Source organism: Lissotriton vulgaris, chromosome 1_1 (assembly GCF_964263255.1).
Source record: "Lissotriton vulgaris chromosome 1_1, aLisVul1.2, whole genome shotgun sequence".
NCBI lineage: Eukaryota > Metazoa > Chordata > Amphibia > Caudata > Salamandridae > Lissotriton > Lissotriton vulgaris.
Window position 1 is genome coordinate 1,422,041,312 of NC_141685.1, and position 24,691 is coordinate 1,422,066,002.

Below are 24,691 nucleotides of genomic sequence, written 5' to 3' on the forward strand. Positions count from 1 at the left end.
GCTCCTGCAGTCGCCTTAAGTAACCAGGGAATTCCCTGTACATGGCCCCTTCACCGACGGCTCCCTCCTCCTTTCCGAGGCGGTGCTTCCTTCCACGACGCAGCTGTCGTGCAAAATGTTGAATTCAAGAGTGCTTCTGCTTCGAAGGATCACACAACTGCAGGTAAGTTTTCACTTATATTTATTGCTTTGCCGAGGTTGAAAAGACATCCGTCATTATTTCACTTGTCCCAACGCGTTTCAGTGCTTCCTGCACTTTCATCAGGGGAATATGGCAGGGGGGATGTGAATGGCAGTTTCCGCCGTCTTTTAGTAAGAAACACGGAATGTACTTGGTAGTACTGAATCCCTTGCACAGCATTTTGGGATCAGTAGTTTAGCCAAAAAGTTTGTAACCGTAGTGGGTTCCGCCAAGGCATGTTTAGTGTTCAAGTTGCAGTGTCCTATTATCGGCGCACCGTCTGATTAGGTGCTTCAGTGCACCCCGGTTGTACTTTTCCTCCTCGGTGATTTTTGCTCCTGCCTAATCAGACGCGTTGGGACAAGTGAAATAATGACGGATGTCTTTTCAACCTCGGCAAAGCAATAAATATAAGTGAAAACTTACCTGCAGTTGTGTGATCCTTCGAAGCAGAAGCACTCTTGAATTATATATATATATATATATATATATATATATATATATATATATATATATATATAAAAACATGCAATAGCAGCCAAATAACATCGGAGATGAAATATGCTGTGAAGAATTTCCACCATACATGAATAATATGCATTAGAAACATGAGAAACAACACCAAAGATTGGTTAGAAACTGTTTTAATGCTCAGATAGCAGTAGAAATTCTTATAACTCACTGAAAGCATAGAAAGCTCCCAGGCTGCATTGCAAACACACAGTCTAAAAAGCCTGAAAAGCTAACCTGTAGCTGTATGTAATACAAAAACTGACACCGTGCCTTTAAGGCACTCATGACCCCCTGTATCCCATCATGCCTCGGGGGTGACAGTTAGGTCAGTTGTTCTTTTCGGAGGCTGAAAAAACCAAGTAACAAATAGGTTAACAATATAGAATGTCCTTTGGCCGGGGAGGCGGGAGGGTTGCTTATGACTTTGATGAGGATACCCCTGGAAGCGAACTAGGATTACAGGTAAGTAATTAATCCTTCTCTTCCAGGGGATCCTGATCAATAGTCAGAAGCATTAGAATAGAAAAGCGAGCCTCTCCTCATCCCTGCGGGCAAAGGAATAACAAGGCAGTAATCTCAACAACAAGTCTGAGCAGGCCATAGGCTACCCAAACAGATTTCTCAAGGAGGCTTGCCCTACTTGAGTATCGGCCCTGGAATCAGATTCTAGACAGTAATGCCTCGTAAAGGTATGAACTGATTTTCAGGTTGCAGCCTTGCATATTTCTGACATTGCTATGTCGTGCAAGAAAGCCACTGCGGCCGCTTTTCCTCTGGTAGAATGGGCTTTGGGTGATACCAATAAAGGCTTGCCTGCAAGCTGATAGGCCAATTTAATGCAGGAGACAATCCATTTGGAGATGGACCTCTTGGCCGCTGGAAAGCCCGTTCTCATTGAACCATAGTTCTGAAACAGATGATCCGACTTCCTGATTCCCTTGGTTTTTTCCAAGTAGAACTTGAGCACTCTCTTTAAATCCAATGACCGCTCTGCTGGGGTCGCTGGATTTGGAAAAAATGTAGGGAGGGAAATGGACTGATTTATATGAAAATCAGAAACCACCTTAGGCAAGAAGGATGGATGAGCCCTCAGGACTACTCTATTGTGATGGAAAACAGTATATGGTTGCTTCACACAGAGCGCTTGTATCTCGCTTACTCTGCGCGCTGACGTAATCGCCACTAAAAGGCTGCTTTCCAAGAGAGATGTTGCAAAGAGGCCTTGTGGATGGTTCGAAAGGAGGTGACATTAACCTGGATAGAACCAGGTTCAATTCCCAAGGAGGAGAAGGATTTCGCACAGGGGGATAGACTTTTTTCAACCCCTGGAGGAAGTCCTAAACCACCGGAACCTGAAAGAAAGAAATCTGATTAGGTGATTTCTTTTACGCTACTATGGCTGACAGATGCACTCTAATGGAAGCATATTTCAATCCAGAAGTTGCCAAGGAAAGGAGGTATGGCAGAATTACCTCCTCCTGCCCTTTAGTAGGATCTAGGTGATGATCCCTACACCATATGTAAAACCTTTTCTACTTGAACGCATAGGACGCTCTCGTGGAAGGTCTCTTAGCCTCCTTTAAAATGTGCATACATTCGGGAGGCAGGTTCAGATGCCCATATTGCAGGACCTCAGGTGCCATGCTGTTAGGTTCAGTGATGGGAGGTTGGGATGCAGTATTCTCCCGTTCATCTTGCTCAACAGGTCCGGCCTGCAAGGAAGTCGTCTGTGTGGACACACAGACAGATGCAGAAGGTCCGGGCACCACCACTACTGAGGTAAATCCGGAGCTACCAAGATCATCTCCATGTCTGACCTGAGAAGCTTTGAGACTACCTTCGGAATCAGAGCCAGGGGAGGAAACGCGTAAGCAAATGTTCCCGACCAATCCATCAGGAGAGCATTCCGCTGCGTGCCTGGCCGGTGGAACCTGGACGCGAAGGCGTGGCATTTTGCGTTTTCTTCGTCTGAAAACAAGTCTATGGCTGGATGACCCCAACAATAAAAAAGTTCTTCTACCACTTCGTCGTTTAGCACCTAGTCTGGCTGATCTTCGAAGTGCCTGCTGAGTGCGTCTGCTTTGACGTTCAATTCGCCTGGAAGGTGCACCGCCACTACTGAGAGGCCTCGAGAGAGAGAGAGAAGCCAGTGCCAGATGGTTTGAGCCTCCGGGGAGAGTTGGCGTGACCGCGTGCCTCCTTGCTTGTTCAGATAGAACATGGTGGTTGTATTGTCCGTCTGAACTAGGGCTGAGTTGGACTCGATTGCTGGAAGAAAAGCTTTGAGAGCTAGAAACACCGCTCTGAGCTCCAGCATGTTGATGTGGTACGTCTGCTCCTGCGCAGACCACTGACCCTGAATCTGAAGGGGACCCATGTGCGCTCCCCAGCCTTGCAGAGAGGCATCCGTCACTATAGACTGGGACGGTAAAGGTTGGTGAAAAGGCACACCCACCAGCACATTCCTCGTCCGAGTCCACCATTTGATGGCATCCTTCGTTGCTTGGAAAAGAGTGATACGATCTTCCCAACGCCCTGTCGCTTGGTCCCACTGGTCTTCGAGAGCCTGTTGCAGAGGCCGCATTCTCAGCCTGGCGTTTGGGATGAGAAAAATGCAGGACGCCATGGAACCCAGCAGGGATGCTACCTGTCGGACTGTTGGAAACAGAGACTCTAGTAGAATCCCACATTTCTGTCTCATGGAAAAAAGTCGCTTTCCCGAATTTTGTGTCTAGGTAGTGGATGGACTGTGTCGGCCGCTGGACTGACTTCTCCAGATTTACATGGAGACCGAGCCTGTGCAACTGGTGCAGGCAAAGTTGCAGATTGTGTGCTACCCGTACCGGAGATGGCCCCTTTAGGAGACAGTCGTCCAGGTACGGATAGATGAAGAGTCCCTTTTTGTGAAGAAAAGCCGCCACCAATGCCATGCATTTTGTGAATACTCGTGGTGCGGACTTAAGTCCGAAGGGTAGCACTTTGTACTGGTAGTGTTCGTTTCCTACGACAAACCTCAAGTACTTGCGATGCCGCAGTGCAATCGGAAAGTGAAAGTATGCCTCTTGCAGATCCACCGAACACATCCAATCTCCGGCTTGAAGATGTGGGCATATTTGGGGAAGTGCTAACATGCGGAACTTTTCTTTGACGATGACTTTGTTTAGGAGACGAAGATCGAGTATGGGCCTGAACTTGTCCTCCTGATCTTTTTTGGGGACAAGAAAGTATCTGGAGTAAACTCCCTTTCCCCTTTGAGAGGGGGGGAACTTCCTCTATAGCTCTTTTTTGTAGCAGGATTTTCACCTCTCTCCTGAGCAAGCTTAGCTGGTGAGGGTAAGAGTTCTTTGGAGGAATGTTCTTTGGAAGCGCACGGAAACGTAGCATGTATCCATTGCGCAGTATATTCAGCACCCACCGATCCCTTGTGATGCTGACCCACTCTGCCAGGTGTTGTGAAGCACTTCCTCCCACTGGAGTGGACAACGGCGCCAGAGGAAGCCACTGCTCAGGCCTTTCCTCCTCTTGTGTGGTAGAGGACTGCTGGTGACCTCCTCTACCTCTGTTGGATTTGCCTCGAAACTGGGATTTTCCCTGGTTCTCATTTTGGGACCACTGAGGGGTTTGAACCCTCTGTTGAGACCCTTTTCCCTTGCTGGTCTTAAAACGGCGTTTGAACTCTTTTTTTCTTCTCCAAACCCACCGCTTTTACCGTATCCAGCTCTGTCTTCATACGAGTCATCTCTTCGTCAGCATTTTCTCCGAAGAGAGAGGACCCCGAAAAAGGAAGATTTAGGATACGTTGTTGAGCATCCGGCTTCAGCCCTGTGAGGCGCAACCAAGCTGACCTCCTGGCACAAACCCCATGTGAGTAGGAATGTGCCGCAAGAACTGCACCATCCGCTGCAGTGCTTATCAACTGGTTCGCCACCAGACATCCTTCCGTCATTGTTTTTTCGAAGTCCTTCTGGTCCTCTTTTGGTAGCTTGGACTTAAACCTTTCCATGGAGTCCCATAAGGCTCAATCGTATCTACCCAACAGTGCGGCAGCATTGGAGACCTTCAGCGTGGAGGCAGCTGAATTGCAAACCTTGTGACCCCATGAGTCCTGTGATTTGCTGTCCTTATCTGGTGGTACTGAAGAGGAAGCAGCTACTACATGCGTCTTCCTTGCAGCCGCCACTATCACAGAGTCTGCTGGAGGGTCAGATTTTACAAAAACTGGGTCGGAGGAAGCTGGTTTGTTCTTCTTCTGTATGCGGGCCGGCACCGCTTTGATGGTTGCTGGAGTTAGAAAAACGTTCTTGACAGGATCCATAATCCCCGGGACTAAAGGCAGTAGCGGGCGAGAGACAGATTTTTTGTGCAAAGTTTCTAAAATTACTGTCGTAGCCACCTGGGGGACAGACATTTCAATGCTCAGCTTCTGAGCTCCTCTTTGTAGGACATCTAGATAAGTGCCAATGTCATCCACTGGAGAGGATCTAGAAACAGGACTATCCATCCTCTCTTCTGGGAGAACGAGATCTAACCGGATCTTCCCTTCTGGGAGAGTGGGATCTGGTTGGCCTTCTCACAGGCGATTTGCTTGCTTGGCGCCTGGGAGGACTGCGTCTGTCCACTTCCTCCACCAGCCTCTGGAGAGGAGATCTCTGCTGAGGACTGACATACTCTTGCATACGTCTGGCAGCCCCTGACTCTCGCCAATGATCCAATGACTTGTACCATCTAGGTGACAGTCTGACCTCCGCAGCCGAAGGATCTGGCTGCCGCACAGGAGATCTGCGGACAGGACTTCTGGATCTTGAGGATGTTGTCGAGGAGCCAGAAGACTGTGACGTGGAATGACGAGAAGCTGACTCCGTAACTATGATCACAGAGTTCCTCGACGACGATCGAGCTCTTTCTGAATGCCTCGATGTCGAGTGTTCTGGTGTCAAATGTCTTTCTCTCGACGTCGAATGCCTCTGGGAAATCGGCGGGACCATCAATCTCGACGTCGAATGTCTCGGCGGCGATCGATGCGAGGATCTACGGTCTCTCGACGCCGAACGGAGATGAGCAGCCGACGGCGGAGCCTCCCTCGATGTCGAACAGCGATGACCAGCCGTCGACGGAGCCCTTTCTCTCGACGTCGAATGTCTGTGCGACGACGGCAGAAGGGTATTGGCAACCCTCCACGCCGAGCGTTGACGGAGGCAGTCTCGGTCGGCGTCTCTCGACGCCGATCGATGTTTTGTTGTCGACGGCAGAGGGGTCTTGGTCCTCAACGCCGAACGTCGTTTCTTAGACGACGGCGGAGGGGTCACACTTCTCAACGCCGGTCGTCGCCTGGATGACGACGGCGGAGGAGTGACCTCCCTCGACGCCGATCTTCGCCGGGTTGACGACGGCAGAGGGGCCTTGGATCTCGGCGCCGACCGTCACCTGGTTGATGGTGGCGGAATCACATTTCTCGACGCCGAACGTCGCCCGGTTGACGACGGCGGAGGAGTGACCTCCCTCGACGCCGATTGACGCCGGGTTGACGACGGCGGAGGGGATTTCGACGACAGAGCTGGATTCTTCGACGTCGTCGACGTACCTGGTCTTCTTTTCGACGGCGAGCCCGCCGTCAACGGTAGTTTTGAAGATAAATGACCCACTGGTGGTTCTTTCCTCAGCGCCAAGCCCGACGCTGAAGCTGATGGGTGTGAAAACTTCTCTTTTGAAGATGTTCTAGCCTTCTTGGAGCCCTTCTTCACCGGAGACCTTCCTCCGGATGACATGTGAGCCAGGCCATAAATGCGAATCCTCTCCCGGTCTTTGAGAGTTCTTCCTGACAAGTGCTCGCAGTGAGGACAGGTGCCTGGATCATGTTCCTCAGGCAGACACAGGATACAAACGTCGTGGTTGTCTGATTTTGCCTTCTTGTTGCCACAAGAAGGACATTTGTCAAAAAGTGAAGGCATTCTCAGCTGAAAATGCTTACTAAACTGACTTAAAAAGACAGTGTCTTACTTGACTAGATGTAAAATGTCAAAGTAAGTAAAAAAGTTGTTAAAAGTTAGGTAATTTTCTGTCAGAAAACAGAAATTAGTGGAGCTGTGTAACCAGGATCCTTCCTGAAGGAGCCGGAAAGAACAAATGACCTAACTGTCACCCCTGAGGCATGATGGGATACAGGGGGTCATGAGTGCCTTAAAGGCACGGTGTCAGTTTTTGTATTACATACAGCTACAGGTTAGCTTTTCAGTCTTTTTAGACTGTGTGTTTGCAATGCAGCCTGGGAGCTTTCTATGCTTTCAGTGAGTTATAAGAATTTCTACTGCTATCTGAGCATTAAAACAGTTTCTAAACTATCTTTGGTGTTGTTTCTCATGTTTCTAATGCATATTATTCATGTATGGTGGAAATTCTTCACAACATATTTCAGCTCTGATGTTATTTGGCTGCTATTGCATGTTTTTATATATATGTTTATATATATATATATGTGTGGGTGTACTATATGAGTATATATATGTGGGGCACATATAATATAGTGTTTCCGGGGTCCCGCGCATGGGCGGGAATATTCTAATGCTTATGACTATTGATGAGGATCCCCTGGAAGAGAACTTAACGGCCTCTCTCTCAGATCACTCCCCGGTGCTAGTTAGCCTCCATATCCCGCGCACACCGCGCTCCGCAGACACTAGCGCCTACGCGACACAATGCTCCAGCTTCCACCCGTGGTCACTCAAATCCAGAAGGCCATTACGGACTTTGGCTCTCAAACGCGAACCCGGATACCTCGGTGGCGACGCAGTGGACAGCACTAAAGGCAGTTCTTAGAGGGGAATTTATAGCAATTTCCTCGGCCCACAACCGGGATAGAGAACGCAAGCGGGCAGACCTCACTCGGAGAGTCTTAGAACTTGAACAACTCCACCAGAGAACAGGGGCCTCTAGGGCTTGACGCCAACTCTGCATAAAACGGAAACAACTCGCTGCCCTAGACCAGGATAAAGCGGAATATGCAGCACTCAGGCTGCGACATTCTTAATATACCAGAGGAGATAGGTGTAGCCGCCTCCTCGCCAATAAACTCCGTGAAGCCAGACAGCAACAGAGAGTTCAGGCCGTACATACTATAACGGGCGAGCCGGTGACGGACGACGCGGCCATAGCCGAAGTCTTCCGAGACTTTTATGCCAGCCTTTATGCTGGGGACCCTCTCGAGCTCCAACGTAGCACAGACTACATAGCTTCTGCAGGCTTGCCCTCACTCTCCCAGGCACAGGCAGACCATCTTGACAGGGCCATACAGGTAGAAGAGGTTATCTCGGCAATTTCCCATCTTAAACTGGGTAAATCCCCCGGGCTGGACGGCTATACAGCTGCCTTCTACAAGACCTTTTGGAACCAACTGGCCCCCACCTTGACACGCTTATTCAACACCTTCAAACACTCAGGGGCAATCCCGGGTGAGATGATGGAGGTGGCGGTGGTCGTCATTCCGAAACCTGGTAAGGATAAGACAGCTTGCAGTGCCTATAGACCAATCTCGCTGTTTAACATAGACATCAAACTCTATACGAGCATCATTGCGACCCGACTGGCGCCTTATATGGCACAATTGGTTGAGTCCGACCAAGCCTGGTTTATCTCCCAAAGGCTGACCAGTGACAATACTAAACGCATACTACATCTCATTGAGAAGGCCTCGCGCATCCCTGGCGAGTATATGCTGTTAGCTATTGATGCGGAGAAGGCCTCCGATAGGGTCCACTGGCCTTACCTGGAGCTGGTGATGATAGCTGCTGGCTTCGGAGAGAAAATTTGCACCCGCATTCTGAATTGCTATAGGGCGCCGATGGCGACGGTCCACGTAAACGGCCACACATCTTCCCGGTTTCCCATTGAGAGGGGCACTAGACAGGGGTGCCCACTGTCACCCCTGCTCTTCGCACTCTATATGGAACCACTGGCGCTCGGGGTTGGCCATTATCCGTTGATAACAGGGATCAAATTTGGGGGAGACACTCACACCATAAGTCTCTACGCTGATGACATTCTGCTGTCCTCATCAGATCCAGCCACCTTGGTGCGCGCTCTCTTCATTTAACTGCACAATTTTGCTCAGGGTTCAGGCTTCAAGATTAATGTGGATAAATCCTTGGCCCTTAGTCTCTCCCTTTCCCCACTAACTCTCAGCCACCTCCAGGAGGAACATCCGATGCAGTGGCAGACGGAGGCAATTCCGTATCTGGGCATTCAGCTCGGGCCCACTCTCCAAGCGACCTCTAACCTTAAATACTCTAAACTCCATAGCCGCGTCCGGAAGATGCTGAGCCGATGGAAATACTGCACCACACTGTCCTGGCTGGGCAGGATAGCTGCCGTCAAAATGAAAATATTCTCCCAAGTTTTGTATTTGTTTCAGACTCTTCCTCTCCGACCCCCTATGGGCTGGATTCAGCAGATGCAGGCGGACCTCTCGCGCTTCATTTGGAATGGTCGTAAGCCTCGATTCCGACACCAGGTCGCCATTCCTCCACCGGAGGAGGGGGTGGTGGGGGTGCCCGACCTTCAGTCCTATTTTCATGCCGCTCAGCTTAGATATCTTGTGAAATGGCTGTGGCCGGAATCGGAAAAGCACTGGCTGTTCCAGGATCAGGCATTGGCAGGCAGACCTCTACAAGAGGTTCCCTTTCTCCATAAACGTCACCGCCCAGCCAACCTTTATGCATCAGACATCACAGGCACCATCCTGGAGTCCTGGGATCGCACCAACTCCTGTGCACAATTAACCACATTCCTGTCACCCCTCACGCCGCTGTGGGATAACCCGGAATTCCAACCTGGCATGGAAACCAGAGCCTTTCAGGCTTGGCGCTCCTCCCCCTGCCAGTCCTTGGGGCATTTCTTTGACCTAGAGGGCATCATCTAATTTCCACAGTTGAGGGAGCATTATGGCCTACCTGAGACGGAACGCCTTGCATATCTACAGGTGCCACACTGGGCACTACACCCGCACATTAAACCACAGGCGGAACGCTTATTATCCCCTTACGAAAAGTGGCTGATAACTCGTACCTCTGACAAGAGAATCATCTCGGACCTCTACAGAATGCTCCTAGGCCATACCAGACACACCTATAGTGCAAGTCGCACTAGATGGGAGAGAGACCTGGGCAGGCCCCTGACTCACAAAGAGTGGGAGGGTGTCTAGTATAAGGCACGGCATTCAGCGTATCATATGGGCCTCACGGAGACCTGACCAAAATCGTCACTTATTGTTACTATACCCCAGAACGGATACACCGCTTTGACCCCCGGCGCAGCGACCTATGTTGGAGGGGTTGTGGAGAGAAGGGCACATTGGAACATATCCTCTGGGGCTGCGCTTGCCTACAGCCATATTGGTCACAGGTACTCGATGAAATAGACCAACACTTGGACACCCAACTACCCCGCTTTCCCTCATACATATTGTTGGATTTACCTAACTCCTTAACCTATCCACTTAAATCCCGACGGGGTCGCTTGATAAAGATTGCTCTAGGGGCGGCTTTGCAAAACATCCTGATCCACTGGCGCACCCCCTAACTCCCTACGCTCTCTGGCTGGCTTCAGCGCTTATGGATGGTATTGGGCATGGAGAAACTTACACTTACACTTGCAGGGAGAGGATCAGAATTTCCGGAGTTATGGCGGCCATTTTTGACGCTTCTGGTGTCTGAGTTTCGGGAACTGACATGCCCCAGATATCTCCGGCTTCTCCGTCTCCCTGGCATGCAGATACCGGAGGACAGCCCCGCAAAGAGCCGTACAAAACGCTGCTAATCAGTGGATTGTCTTCTCCCCACTACTTTCCCTTCCCTTTTCTTTTGTTTTGGTGGCGGGGGCGGGTAGGATGGGTGGGACTCGGATTGGGGGGGGGGGGGGGGGGGGTTAGGGGCTTTTTCCTTTGTCTTGCTATTGCTATATTTGTTGACCCGCTTCATGCTTATCACCCACAGGTGATGTCAGTTATTGCAACTCATATGTCTCATTCGAATGTTGTCAGCGGAGCTGAGGGTCTTGTTTGTGACTTTCTATGAAAACGAATAAAAGATTTAAACCATAACATAGTACATTGATTACGCCCACTATAAAAGTTCAGACGTACAAGGGTGAAAGAGAGAATTTTGTAAGTGATCATCGACTTTAGCTAAGAAGTTTTTCAAGGAAGAAGTCTACAAAAGTTCCTAAATAAACCTCAACCTGTGGGATAAAGAAGGCCATAGCTACTAACATCTGGGTCCTTCCAGCCCTTGAGAAAGGCTGGGGGCTGAGAGATCATAACATCCCTCAAACTCAGGCACAGTCAAGGATTTTCTATGAGGGTCAAAGGTCACAGGTCACAAAACACTCACTGACCAGAGCTGGAGAGGATTCACATGGTTAGACTGTTGCTGCAAAAACTCTGCATTGCCTTAAATTTTGGCAAAAGCCTACTTAATCCCCCAGAACTCTTTTTTTTAAAAAAATCATAATTTGCTTTGAAGTTTGTCCACATCACAGACAAATAAATTAGATAAAGATTCTTCTTTTTAATTTCTCTCAATCAAGCAATTGTGGTTCTAAAACTGCCGTAGTTTGGAACTTTTAACAGTGCTTTTTTCTAATTTTTCATTTTTTTCATAAAACTGGACACAGATCTTTTATTTACTTTTACATTTGTTATGCTTGTGGTCTTGGAGGCCCTTTACTGTTTTAAGCTTTGGCCCAAAATGTATGTTCATTACTGCCTACGGACAGTGACACTTATTACTGGCTGGAGCCATGTAGACTCATTAGTGCCTGGAGTTATAGAAGATCATTACTTCCCTGGGTCATTGCGGTTCCTTATTGCTTGCGACAATTAATGTGCATTACTGCCAGGGACCAATACGGATGTGCATCACCACCTGGGAAAATTGTGGTTCATTAACACCTGCAAGCAAAGGTTCATTAGTGCCTAGGGCCATTAAAGTGAATTAGTGACTAGAGCCATTCAGGCTCCAATCACAAATGCCATTTAGGTTTTGTTTTGTTAAGGTTAACTGGAGTACAATAATGGCTACAACACAAGATTGAACAAGGTAAGTTCCATATTGCTCAGTTCCTGTGCCACGCTGTGCAGCAAATAAGGCCGCCATTGTCAGCGTCCTCTACTCTGCAGAGTCGAGAACGCTGATTATGGCGGCCACAGCATGGCACAGGAGCCGAGCAATATTGAACTTAACCTGGATCCAAGAGGGAACAGTTCTAACGAAGGACACATACTGAACCTGAGAACATTTTTGCAAAGACCAACATCCATAGAAGACCACACTTAGATACTAAGCCCTGAGGAAGTCCAAGGAAGTTGGACGAAAAGCGCTGGCTGTTTGGCTGTTTTTTGCAAAAAGAAGAAAAAATAAATTTTGTGATACAAATAATGTATGGACCTAATTACTCTTGGAATTGGTGGTGCAATCCATATTTGTGGTGGCTGCTCTCTGGAAACAGCGGGAGCGGTGGAGGTGCACACTGCATGAGCTTAATACTGAAAATACTGGAGACTCAGTGGGGGATTGTTGTTTTGGGGGAAGTGCGTCACATGTACACGGTTTGGCTTGCGATTACAAGACTGAACAACACTGGAAATTCCCTAACAAAGGTACTTTGCGAACATATTGCTTCTCTGGACCTATTGCAGCTAGCGGGACAGACTGACTGCCTGTGAACTCTGCAACTGGAAGTCATTAGATGTTTCACGTCAGAAAAATAGTGTCCGTGCTCAAAGTTCTATGTACAACAGTTTGGACAAAATAATAGGATAGAAATATTTTTCTTTAAAGCAGTCAAGTCCTAGAGCATTACCAGATAAGGTAACATGCACTAGCAATTTTTGTCTAAGAAAGTCCCAGGGGATGCAGATATAAAACTCTCTCCCAGTCTTTAGCTGCTTACTAATTTTACAAGTAAGAAATAGGTCAGACTGGCTAAAGTACTATATTAAATGAGAGGGTTTGGATCACCAATTTAACATTTCCACAAAGTATTCAAATGGGACTAACTCAAACATGTGAACCAGTTAACAATATAATGACAAAAACTGTGAATCCCAAGTGATGTTATGTACTAAACCAGGAGATACACAAGGGATACAGATTGACATATCTACACAAGTCATTATATATACAGTCTAGAAGCCTTCTGAAATTCAGGCATGGGCCCAGGACGGCTGTGCCTATGTCAGACGCCCCGGTATTAAACATACTAAAACATATTTAAAACATCTGCCCTGAAAGACACAAGAAGCCAGTCAGTTTGGTGCTTCAAAACAGGTATCTGCAAGGGGTACATCCTAGTTTACCTACGGTACTTAAAGGTAAGTAACACACATTTAATAATCAAAAGACAATATGGAAAAAATGTGTCAAACCAAGGGTACAAGACAATATATGCTTCCTCTTCCTCACGAAAGGACCTAGAGACTGGATGGATTATCCATAGAGTTCCCAGGCCTAGGTTAAAATAGATGAGATTAAGATTCAGATGGAAGATTTTACAGCCAATTTGTTCTTAAATATAAACTATTTGTCAACAATCTATTTTACAAATAAGTCTGGAGCTAAGGGAACTTCCTGCAAAAAAAAGCGGCATTTCCAGAAGATCTCCAATTAAAGAGAAACTTGGTGTATAAGCATCTTTGGTGTATGATCATCTTCACAAGTGACTTGTTATTGTTTGATAGTCAACTCCACTAACCGGCCATATGACACATTGTTACTACCACACATGCAAAGTTATTATATAGGTAAAACTGAGTTCTAATAAGTAACAATATTTTATCACTTTGTGTGTCTTTGTAATCACCCAGTGTGTCACATGCATTAAAATTACCCACTTTCACAGACTTCATTTAATGGCTAAAGGTGTCGGGGGAGATAGAATTGTCTTCAGGTTATCACATTTTCGTTACTATACATGCAAGACCTAGACAAAAGGATGTTTGAATTTCAGATTTTCATGTTATTATAGAACAGCCATATTTCATACTTACATATTCTGATTATCATCTATACAGATTTTGGAGGGCACCCTAGGAGGGGACAAGGAAAGCTCTATGTTCCTGTGTCTTTCAAAAGGCATTTTAATCCCGGTCTTCATATCCACATGCACAGCTTTTCTACTTATGTCTGCAAATACAAAAATCCAGATAGCTAAACCTTAGGGCATTGAATATCTGATGTACAATGTTATGAGCTCACTTTACAAAGAAGAATCAAGAACAGGAAAACAGAAAGACAAGGAATTCTACTGGCGAAAGCATTAACAAATTGTTAATATGAAAGAGCATAGTAAATATTCTGGAAGATAACCTCAATGAGAACAAGCACAGGCAAAGCCCTTGGTGTCGCCTACTACACAAACAAGTTACATACCTTTGGTAACACTCTTTCTAGTGGATAATCTAACAGAAGATCCCTCTCCTTTAAAAATCCCCAGGGATTAGATTTGGTCCGGAAATTTTCAACTTGCCCCTGTTCCCGGTGAGTGTTGTCATGCAGTTCTGGAACAACCATGCTCTTCCCCAGAAGTAACAGCTGGAGCTGTGTCATCAGTTTCTTTCTTGACACTGTCTGCATCTTTGAACACGGAGCTCAGAGAACCCATTATTTGTGTCAGTGTGCAGATCTCCAATTTGGGACCTTTTTGTTGGAGGGTTAAGAGATTATTCCACAGAAATGGGAGGCAAGAGTGTGGTGAGTGAACTGCAATTAGATACATTTACTTACCAAAAAGAGTGTTACCAAAGGTAAATAACTTGTTCTTCTGAGATGGATACTTCTAACCGCAGATTCCTCACCTCTAGAATACCAAAGCAGTACCTCCCCAGGTGGTGGGTTTGTGGAATAACTCTAACCAAACAGTCTTGCAGGCCAAAATGCTGTCTGTCTGACCAGACAGTTGAGGCAATAATGCTTCATAAGCATGTGACAAGATGCCCACGGTGCTTCATAAGCATGTGACAAGATGCCAGACAATATCGAGGACAAGCAATCCGCATGTCAACACAGTGTTAGAAGTCTTGGCCTATGAGAACGGGCCTTCAATCAGCCTGGAAGTTGCATCTTGGACAATGCATAACAGATCATAATGAGTACTATCCACCTGGATAAAATCCTCTTTTGCACTCCCTTGCATTTCTTTCCTTCGGAAAGCCCAACAAAGACCTGATCATTCACTCGATGGCCTTTGGTACGATCAATGTAAAAAGTTAGTGCTTTTCTGGGGTCCAAGCGATGAAGCTTCTCCTCTTGAGTGAGGCGAATCAAAGAATGTTGTAAATGTGATGGGCTTTCCGATATGAAAGGAAGTCGAAACCATTGGTATAAACACCGCTCTAGTCCTCAGCACCAGGTGGGTTGGAAAGAAAGTTGTGCAAGGCGGCAGGAGTGACATAGGTTGAAGCTCTTTTACTCAATGAGTTTAGGTTATTGGGATGAGAAAGACTATCTTCAGGGCCAGGTGACACAGGGGACCGCTGTGCAGCAGCTCAAAAAGAGGTGTACATAGGAAAAATGAGAATCAAATTAAGGTTCCACTTTGGCATCACATAGGGTTTAGGAGGAAACCCGTGGATTTAACCTTTGAGAAAATTTCTCACAACAGGTCATTTGAATAAGGATGGTTGGTCCCCTAAATGGAAATAGCTGACAGGACAGACATAGGACCTATAAAGATGCTCACTAAAAGTCCTTATTAGGCCAAAGATAAAAACATTTAAAAAGACATCCAACAGTCTGGCCTGCAATGGGTCTGTATTACAGGTGCCACATTTCTTTATGCTGTACTCGGCCGCAGTGTTTAATAAAACCAACTGTTCCTGTTCGGCCAAACACCCAAGGTAAATTCACATTCGAGCAACATTTTGGGGAGCCAGCCAGGCAAGATAGGTGCTTCAAACCCGACTGCAGCCAAAGGAAAGGGAAGCACACCTCTCTAAAGGATTCACATCTGCGCAGCAAGGAAGGTGAACAGACACCACAACTGGCTGAAAGTTCTGCTGAATCTGCTGGTCAGAGGTCGGTCCCGAAGCCAATGTTAGTGGGTGAGACACTACATCGCATCCTTAGTCCCAGTATTTGGCGTCTGGCAAACTAGAAAGTAGCACATACATTTGACATGAGCGCATTGCCACTGCGAGAAATCTGACATATTGCCTTTTTTTATGCAAATTGAGTTGCCACAAGGCAGCCTCAGAGGCGATGATCAACATGCTAGGAAAGGTGATGGTTGTTAGTCGCTTGGATAGCTGGGCATGACAGATGGTATGCGTGCCCCCTCGGTGTGGTACAGGGGTGAGGCCTCACCGCTTGGACTGCTGGGCGTGATACAGATGGTACGCATAGGCCCTTGGTGTGAAATAGGACCAATACCATGATCATTTTTTTTGTCTAAAAAGGTTTCCTAAGTGCTACCAGTTTCTGAACACTGTTGGTCTCTGAAAGAAGTAAGGGTGTTATTCGCCAAAGACCGCTGGGCGTGATATAGATGTATGACCCCCTGGGTGTGATATAGGGTGTAATTCCGACATTAAGGACAATTTTGAACTTGGAGATTGAGTATAGTTTGTGCTTAGCCAAAGAGGGCCTGTGGTTATCACGCTGTTCCTCGTTTCTGCTTAAATTGTGGTGATTTTGTCCTGCAGCTAATATTTACACACTATTGGACTAGAGCACCGCACAAAGCCTCCCTCGTCATTGGGTAGCATAGGCTAAGGAGCAGGCTTAGGTATTTATTTTAAGTCCGTATTTTTTCTTTAAAATGTGGGGAGCATTGGGAAAAGCAGCAGATTCAGATCCTCGTGGGAGACCAGGAACAAGACAGAGAGGCACCTTGACGTCCTCGCAAGAAACAAGGCTGGTACAAGATGGTCTTGTAATTCTTATGTTTCTTTTTGAACATTGACTTACCCAAAGACTTGGATCGTTATGAAGGTCTGTTGTGGCCCCAAGAGCGTGAATGGGTCCATGCTGTCAACTTTGAATGAGAACAGGACTTTCCTACTATGTTCTGTGACATACTGCTTGGCTATGCAATCTTGAATCGCCTTACGGTGCATAAGAGCACACTCCTCACATGGGGTTGTTCCTCGAGTCCAAACAACAGAGACAACTTCTGGGGATCTGTCACATACATCTGCTTGCCACATTCCCTAAAAGGCTTAAATCTTGTAATTTTAGTGGAGGACATGTTCTCCTTGCACAATGTAAAATAATTTTGTCAGAAAACACTTGGAAACTGAGGAGAAGTTAGGAGCAAACTCCGGATCCGCATACAAAGGCACACTTGGGTTGTACTTATAGAAGGCTCCAGTCGCTTCCAGGGCGGAGCGGGATCCCCGCGGAGCTGCACACCACCACCTACCGGCCACAATAAAAAAATCTTCCAGATCCAGCCTGGCACCTGGGGATATTGTAAAGGTGAGGAATCTTCAGTTAAGGTACGCATCAGAACTATTGCTATTATTTACCAATCATGGATGGATCAGTAAATACAAAAAAAAACATCAAGCGAAAGACAATGTGGACCAAGGGGGGTACTTAACCTTGGGGTCACTAAATCCCCTTCCAGTGGAGATTAGGCATAACACTGTCCCAGAATTCCTATTTCTACCAAAATCAAAATGGTGGACCCCTTTCTTTCGTTGGGCACATCAGGTAGCTCACCTTAGGGGTGTGACAGCTAATTTCCAGCCTGTCCTGGTGCCACATGGGCCTCAGGGCAGGGAGGTGCATCACCCAGGTCTGGCAGAAGCTGGGGTTGCTTAACAAAGGAGGCAAGGGCTTTGAAGTCTCTGTCTTGGAATGCAGGTTCACTAGTAATTCTGCTGGAGGAGGTGTGAATATCTTTCTCCGGAAGGAGGCACTGATTCTGGACTCAGAGAGCACAGGGTCTCACAGGAGGGGGTCAGGAACAGGTCTGTGGTGGCAAGCTGGAAAATACCAGTCAGCAAGCACACTAAGAGGTTAGAAGGTTTTCAGGGGGCCCCTCCAAGGAGTCTTCTGTTGCATATCAAACACCATAGGTTTCAGTGAAGCCATTATGTAGCTGGGCTACACGTAATGACCAGTGCCTAGCACAAATACTTAAGATGGCTTCCCTGTTTACTCGTACTATCTAGTAATTGAACTAGACCGCACAGGGGCATCTCTGCTCATGCTGACATGTCCTCACATGCATTAGAATACACCCTGCCTTAAGGATACAAAGCCTGCTGTAGGGATGACTTACATATATTGCATGCAGTGTCTGTGGGCTTGGAGCACAGGGTGTGTGCCATGTCGTGTTTTCACTTTTGCCTGCACCATTTCACACAGCCTGCAATGGTAGTCTGCATGAGTTTGGTGGTGGGTCCCTTACAGTGGCCATCTGCTTTGACATGGTCAATCCCAGGTATGTTATCCACTGAAAAGTCAATTCCCTGTAGGGGGTTGGACCACCACAACAGTTTGGGGTTTTCACCTTTCATTTGAATCAGCCATCTCAGTGGCCTAAGGGCAGTTAGTACAAAAGTGAATACCAAACAGGTGTGGACACAGCTTCTTCAGAGATCAAACCACAGCAAAGGCTTCCCTCTCAATGGCACTCAAACACAGTTCTCTGGGAAGCAAACTCTAACTAATGAAAGTAACAGTCTGGTCATTACCATTATCGTTGGTCTGGGATAGGAAAGCTCCTATCCCCTGTTCAGAGGCATCAGTCTGCACTATGAACTGCTTAGAATATTCTGGAGCTTTCAAAATGGATGCTGAGCACATTTCTCCCTTTAGAGTGTCAAAAGTCTTTTTACAGCTCACTGTCCAGTTTGCCTTCTTTGGTTGTTTCTTGGAGGTCAACTCTGTGAGGGTTGCCACAATGGTACCATACCCCTTCACAATCCTCCTGTAGTACCCAGTCAAGCCAAGAAATGCCCTGATTTGGGGCCTGGGTTGTTGGAGCTACCCATTCTACAATTCTTTGGATCTTGGACTGTAATGGTTGAACTTGTATTCCATCTACATGGTGGCCCACGTATACAACAGATCGCTGCCCTATCTGGCACTTGCTTACCTTGATTACCTTGATAGTAAGGTCTGCTCTCTGCAGAGCCTCAAGGACCTTGCCAAGGTGGATCAGGTGACTCTGCCAAGTGGAGCTACAGACAACTATATCATCAAGATATGCTGCACTAAAAGACTCCAACACAGCAAGGATTCTGTTCACCAACCTTTGGAAGGTGGCAGGGGCATTCTTAAATTCAAACGTGATTACAGTGAACTTGTAATGTCCATTTAGGGCTGAGAATGCAGAGGTTTCTTTTGCTCCTAGGGTCACACCAATCTGCCAGTACCCTGATATCAAATCAAAAGTACTGTGAAATGTAGCTGCCCCCAACCTGTCAATTAAATCATCAGCTCTTGGGGTATGGGATGCATCTGTCTTGTGACAGCATTGAGACTTCTGTAGTACACACAAAACCTCAGCACTGGTTTACCACCCTTGGACTGAGACTTGGGACCAAGAGAACTGGGCCCAGGGGCTTTCAGAGGGTTCAATTACACACTCCAGATTCTTGCTGACTTCAGCCCTGATACTTTCCTTAACTTGGTCAGACTAACTGTATATTTGTTTTTGACAGGTGAGGTGTCTCCAGTGTCCACATCATGGCTACACCAGGTTGTTTGACAAGGGGTTAGGGAAAAGAGCCCAGCATACAGCTTTAGAACTTTGTCTGCAGTCGCTTGCTGTTGGGCAGAGAGGGTGTCTGAGAAGACAACTCCTTCAACTGACCCATCTTTGGGACTGTGGGAGAGGAGGTCAGGGAGAAGTTCACTCTCTTCTTCCTGGTCCTCATCAGTGAGTATGAGCATGACCACATCAGCCCTGTCATAGGAAGGTTTCAAGCAGTTTACATGGATGACCCTGTGAGGGTTCCTGCAAGTGCATAGGGCAACCAGGTAGGTGACTTCACCTTTCCTCTCAAGGACAGTGTAGGGACAACTTCATTTATCCTGGAGGGGCGCAGGTGCCACAGGCTCCAACACCCATACCTTCTGCCCTGGTTGGAACTCCACAGTGCAGTATTTTGGTCCAACCAGAGCTTCTGGATCTCTTGGCTGACGTCAAGGTTTTTGGTTGGTTTACCCATGTACTCAGCCATCCTTAACCGCGGGCCAAGAACATAGTCCACAATATCTTGTTTAGGTTCTTTGAGAGGTCTCTCCCCATCTTCACTAGACATAGTGGTCCCCTCAAAAGATGCCCAAACAGAAGTTCAAAGGGACTAAAGCCTACTCCCTTCTGTGGTACGGCTCTAGGTGAAAAGCAGGAATGGCATAGGGACATCCCATCTTCTTCTCGGTTTTTCAGGGAGTGCCACGATCATGCCTTTCATGGTCTTGTTAAATATCTCAACTAGACCATTGGTTTGTGGGTGATATGTGGTGGTAAACTTATATGTCACCCCAGCCCACATAGCTTTTAGGTAACCACATATGACGTTTGTACCTCTACTCACACTACCTCCTTAGGAAAGCCCACTCTAGTAAAGATACTAATTAGGGCTGTGGCAAAAGCAGGAGCAATGACAGTCATAAGGGGGACTGCTTCAGGGTACCTGGTAGCATGATCCACTACCACCAGTATAAATCTCTTTCCTGATGCTGTTGGAGGGTCAAGGGGACTGACTGTCAATTCCTACCCTTTCAGAGGGGGATTCAACCACTGGAAGTGGAATTAAGGGGTCCTTTGGGTGCTTACCTATCTTGCCCTTGGCTTAACAGGTAATATAGGAGTTACAAAACTCCATCCCCTTCTGGCATGTTTGGGAAGTAGAAGTGGGCAACTAGCCTACTACAAGTCCTTGCCTGTCCAAGATGCACAGCCAGGGAGATGCCATGGGTCAATGAGTGTAAGAACGCTCTGTATTGCTGAGGCACTACCACTCTCCTAGTGGCCCCATGTTTGGGATTTCCGGCCTCAGTATACAGAAGCCCCTCCTCCCAATAGGTCCTCTGGGAGCCACTGACATCTTCTTTTTCCGGTGCAGCAGCTTGCTGGCTCAGGCTCTCAAGAGTTTAAGAGTTTTCTGTCCATGGTACAGCTCTTCACTAGAGGGTCCCCCTGGGTCTAGGTACTCTGCCGTGAAAGGTCCAAGTTTCTGGTGCTCAGTTCCCCCTGGAGCGGACAGGTCTTCTCCCTGGGGAGAGGGTACCTGAGCTTGTGGCTGTTCAGAAATTGGTTTCCCAGAATTACCTTTTCTCTTGGAGGATAAGGCCATTTTCCAGTCTTCAATTACTCTTTTTCAACCAGGGCTTTGCTCTGTGCTTTTGTTTTTAAACACACTCATTCAGGTGTTTCTAGCATGGCTGCGTGGGATCTTAGCTGTACCTCAGCCCATGCTGAGGTCCCCAGATCATTCCATAGCAGACATTCAACAGGAATTGCAGAGGACACCACCACCTTATTTTGGCCAGTAACCCTTCCCCGCTCTAAGGACACCATAGCCATGGGTTATGGTTATTAGCATTGGTGACTGGATAAGTTTGTCCAGCCAAATACTGCTCTGTGGATATCAGTTGTTCAGTCTCCATGATGGCACTTGCACCTGTATCCCTCAGTGCTTCTACTTCAACTCAATATATATGTGGCTGTTGTCTGTATTTCTCCACATTACTGGGCCAGCCAGCCAGGGCAGCTACATCCACCCCACCCTCTGAGATTAAGGTAGCTTCAGTGTGCTCTCTGGCCTGGATAGGGCACACTGAGTATCCTATCTCGAGACTCACCACCCCAGTGGTAACTGGGGGTGCACTAGAGGAAGCCTTTTGGGACAGGTAGAGTGCCCAGTTTGGTCTCCGTTGGCTTTACAATTGAAACACAAGTCCTTACCCTGGTACCCACACTTGGAAGGTGAAGTGTCTCTGGGCCCACCCTCCTGAAAAGGTTTGTGTAGGACTTTAGAAGACTCTTTACATTTTTTCTTAGACTGTCCCACATTTTTCCTAGTGGGCATTAGCAACCCCTTTCTTTTGGTCACCCTGTCCATGAGACTTTTTGTACACCCTAGTCTTGGCCCAATGGGCAGCCTTCTTCCCTAAACCTCGGTCCTCCAAGTATTGATGCAACTTTTCAGAAGTCCAGTTACTTAACAGATGATCTTTCATAATTAAATTATAAAGGCCATCATAGTCTTGCACCTTACTTCCTTTTAATCAACCACATAGTGTTTTAACTGAAAAGTCTACAAAATCAACCCAGGGCTGACTCTTGGTTTTTGATAGTCTCCCCGGACTTAATTCTGTACTCCTCAGTGGTGAGTCCAAAATCCTAATCAGGGTATACTTCATGGGGTCATAAGACTCAGCAACTGCCTCATTCGGTGTCAGGAGTCTATCCCTGCACTTTCCTGAGAACAACTCCTACAGTAGAGAGTCCCAGTATCTCTGGAGTAACCTCCTCATTTTACATGCCTTATCAACAGCAGTAAACTATTTGGAAATGTCATCACTCTCACCATTTTTAGGGACAATCCTTTTGACGATTTTGGGATCAAACATTCCTCTCTCTCCCTATATATTTTGCTGCCACCACTTATGGGTCCTAAACCCATCTCAACCTTTTCTCTTTCAACGGCCAGGATTTTTGCCTCAAGGGCTGCTCTTTTGGCTAATCTCACCAGGACCAAGTCCTATTCATCCAGCTCTTCTTCCTGTCCTGAGTAGTCTGACACACCCCCAGCAGGAGTAGACACTTCAGGTACAGGTCTAAGGTATATGTGAGGGGTTTCCTCATCACTGTCTGTAGTTAGCTCCCAGGAGTAGTCTCCAGACTAATCTTCACTGATCACCTCCTCAACTATGAAGTTAACAGTGTCATCTGTCATCTGCAAGCAGCTACTAAAGCATTTGTTTTGTAGAGTTTGAGCCAATGTTTTCTTGATCATTTTTACAAAAGAGCCTTAACTGCTGTGCCTTAAGCTGTAGGTAAGGGGTCAGGTCGAGCTCCTGAACAATCTCCACAGTGGAAGTCATTTTCTTGTACAGATGGTACCTTTTTACAAGATTGAAGCATTTGTTTAAGGCCTAACTAACTAGTATACTTTTTACATTTTGAATACAGCAGGCCTGGGACTTAACACAAGGCCCTAACAAAATCAAATACTGAAAAAAATTTCAAAAATAATTTTTGACTAGAGTCAATTGTGAGTTTCATGTGGAATCACCTATTGACCAAGTGGTATCAGCAAATGCAAAGTCATATACCCCACGGCTGATCCATTAACGTAGGAAGCTAGCTTTTTATGTTGTACACCAAAGAGAGGTATAGTATGTAGAAAGTCCAGACATCCCTTATTGGCTTGCAGAGCTTAAAGTAATAATTAAAAAGTCTCTATTTTGAGATAGTGTGGGTGAGCATGTTAGGCTTATCATTAGGCAGTGTTAATGCATTTGTTGAACACACACAGTCGATAAATGAGACACAATCAAGAGCAAACTCCAGACCAATTCAGAAAAATTACTGTTTTTTTATATTTATTTTAACACCAAGAACTTCGTAATTGGGTAAGTAGTGTTCGTAATAGCAATTTTTACAGGTCAGTAAAATTGCAGCACAAAGTCTGGGAGCTCCTAATGGGGAGGTCTCAGAATGTGGCCTTGGTATGCAGATTCCTGAACCATCCTGCTGGAGGAGGTGTGAATACCTTTCTCAGGAGCAGGCATTGTTTCCGGCTTCAGAGAGCATGGGCTCACACCTGCAGAGGGTCAAAAACCCATCTGTGGTGGCAGGCTTGACGATACCAATCAGCCAGCACCCTAATAGACAGGTAGGTTTTCAGGGGGCACCTCTAAGGTGCCCTCTGGGAGCACATCTTAATAAATCCACTACTTGCAATATTATGGATTTATTAAGACAAGGTGTTTGATATCAAACACTGGGGACAGCCGCGGCCCATGCAGGTAAGAGTGGTGCGGTCGGCGCGGGCGGGGGGCATTTCAACAGACACAACGAGAAAAAAATATTTATTTAATTTCCCCTCGTGGACATTTGTTGAATCCCTCCCTAACCAGGCCTCACCGCTCTTACCTGCATGGACTGTGGCTGTCTGGGTAACTTGTAATGACCAGTGCCCAATACATATACTTAAGATGGCTTCCCTGTTCAATTGTACGATCTAGAGATTGAACTAGACAGCACAGGGGCATCTCTCATATCTCATGCAGATATGTCTTCATATGTAACATAATGCACCCTACCTTAGGGTTTATGGCCTGCTGTAGGGGTGACCTACATATATTTTGAATGCAGTGCCTGTGTGCCATGTGGTGTTTTCACTTTTGTCTGCACCATTTTAAGAAGTCTGCAATGGCAGTTTGCATTAGTTTGGTGGTGGGTCCCTTAGGGTGGCAAAATACATGCTGCAGCTCTTAGGGACCCTCTTTAGTACCCATGCATAGGTAGTAAGGGTACCATTTACTAGGGACTTACAGGGGTGCTAAAGGTCTTGAAAATTGAGGAACAATTTGCACAGTTACCTTGTTTTAGGGAAAAAGCACTGGGGACCTGGTTGGCAGAAATTCAGTGCACTTCAATCAAAAATGCAATAAATACCAAGAAAAACACTTCTTTAAAAAAAAGTTTACAATTAAATAACTAAGTGTATAATGTAACAGGAAGGTGTTTTGGGAATTGAATACTTTTTTTTAGAATCAAGACAAATTTATAACAAATGAGCGGATAGGTATACCAACATCAAGGCTTAAAAAGAATGAGGAACCACACCGAACTTTTAAAGCAGCAGGATGACCACAATATAAAATAGATGCTAGCCAGTCCCTCTTGAATCCATTAAACAAGAGTACTTATTTATATCCACCAGTGTTACTTCATAATTCTTAAGAGAAGTGTATTGCTATTCATGAATTCATCAACAATTTCCATGATGGTGAACTAGCTTCATAAGTAACTTTTACA

General features: G+C 46.6%; 1 protein-coding gene across 1 annotated transcript in view; it reads right to left on the reverse strand.

Moving 5' to 3' along the window:
• The window catches only part of REDIC1 (regulator of DNA class I crossover intermediates 1), a 753,321-nt gene that overhangs the window by 645,984 nt on the left and 82,646 nt on the right, over window positions 1-24,691 (reverse strand). The window contains exon 3 of the mRNA XM_086929839.1: window positions 13,731-13,866. Coding sequence (XP_086785965.1) covers window positions 13,731-13,866 — 136 coding nt within the window. The remainder of the gene's footprint in view (window positions 1-13,730; window positions 13,867-24,691) is intronic.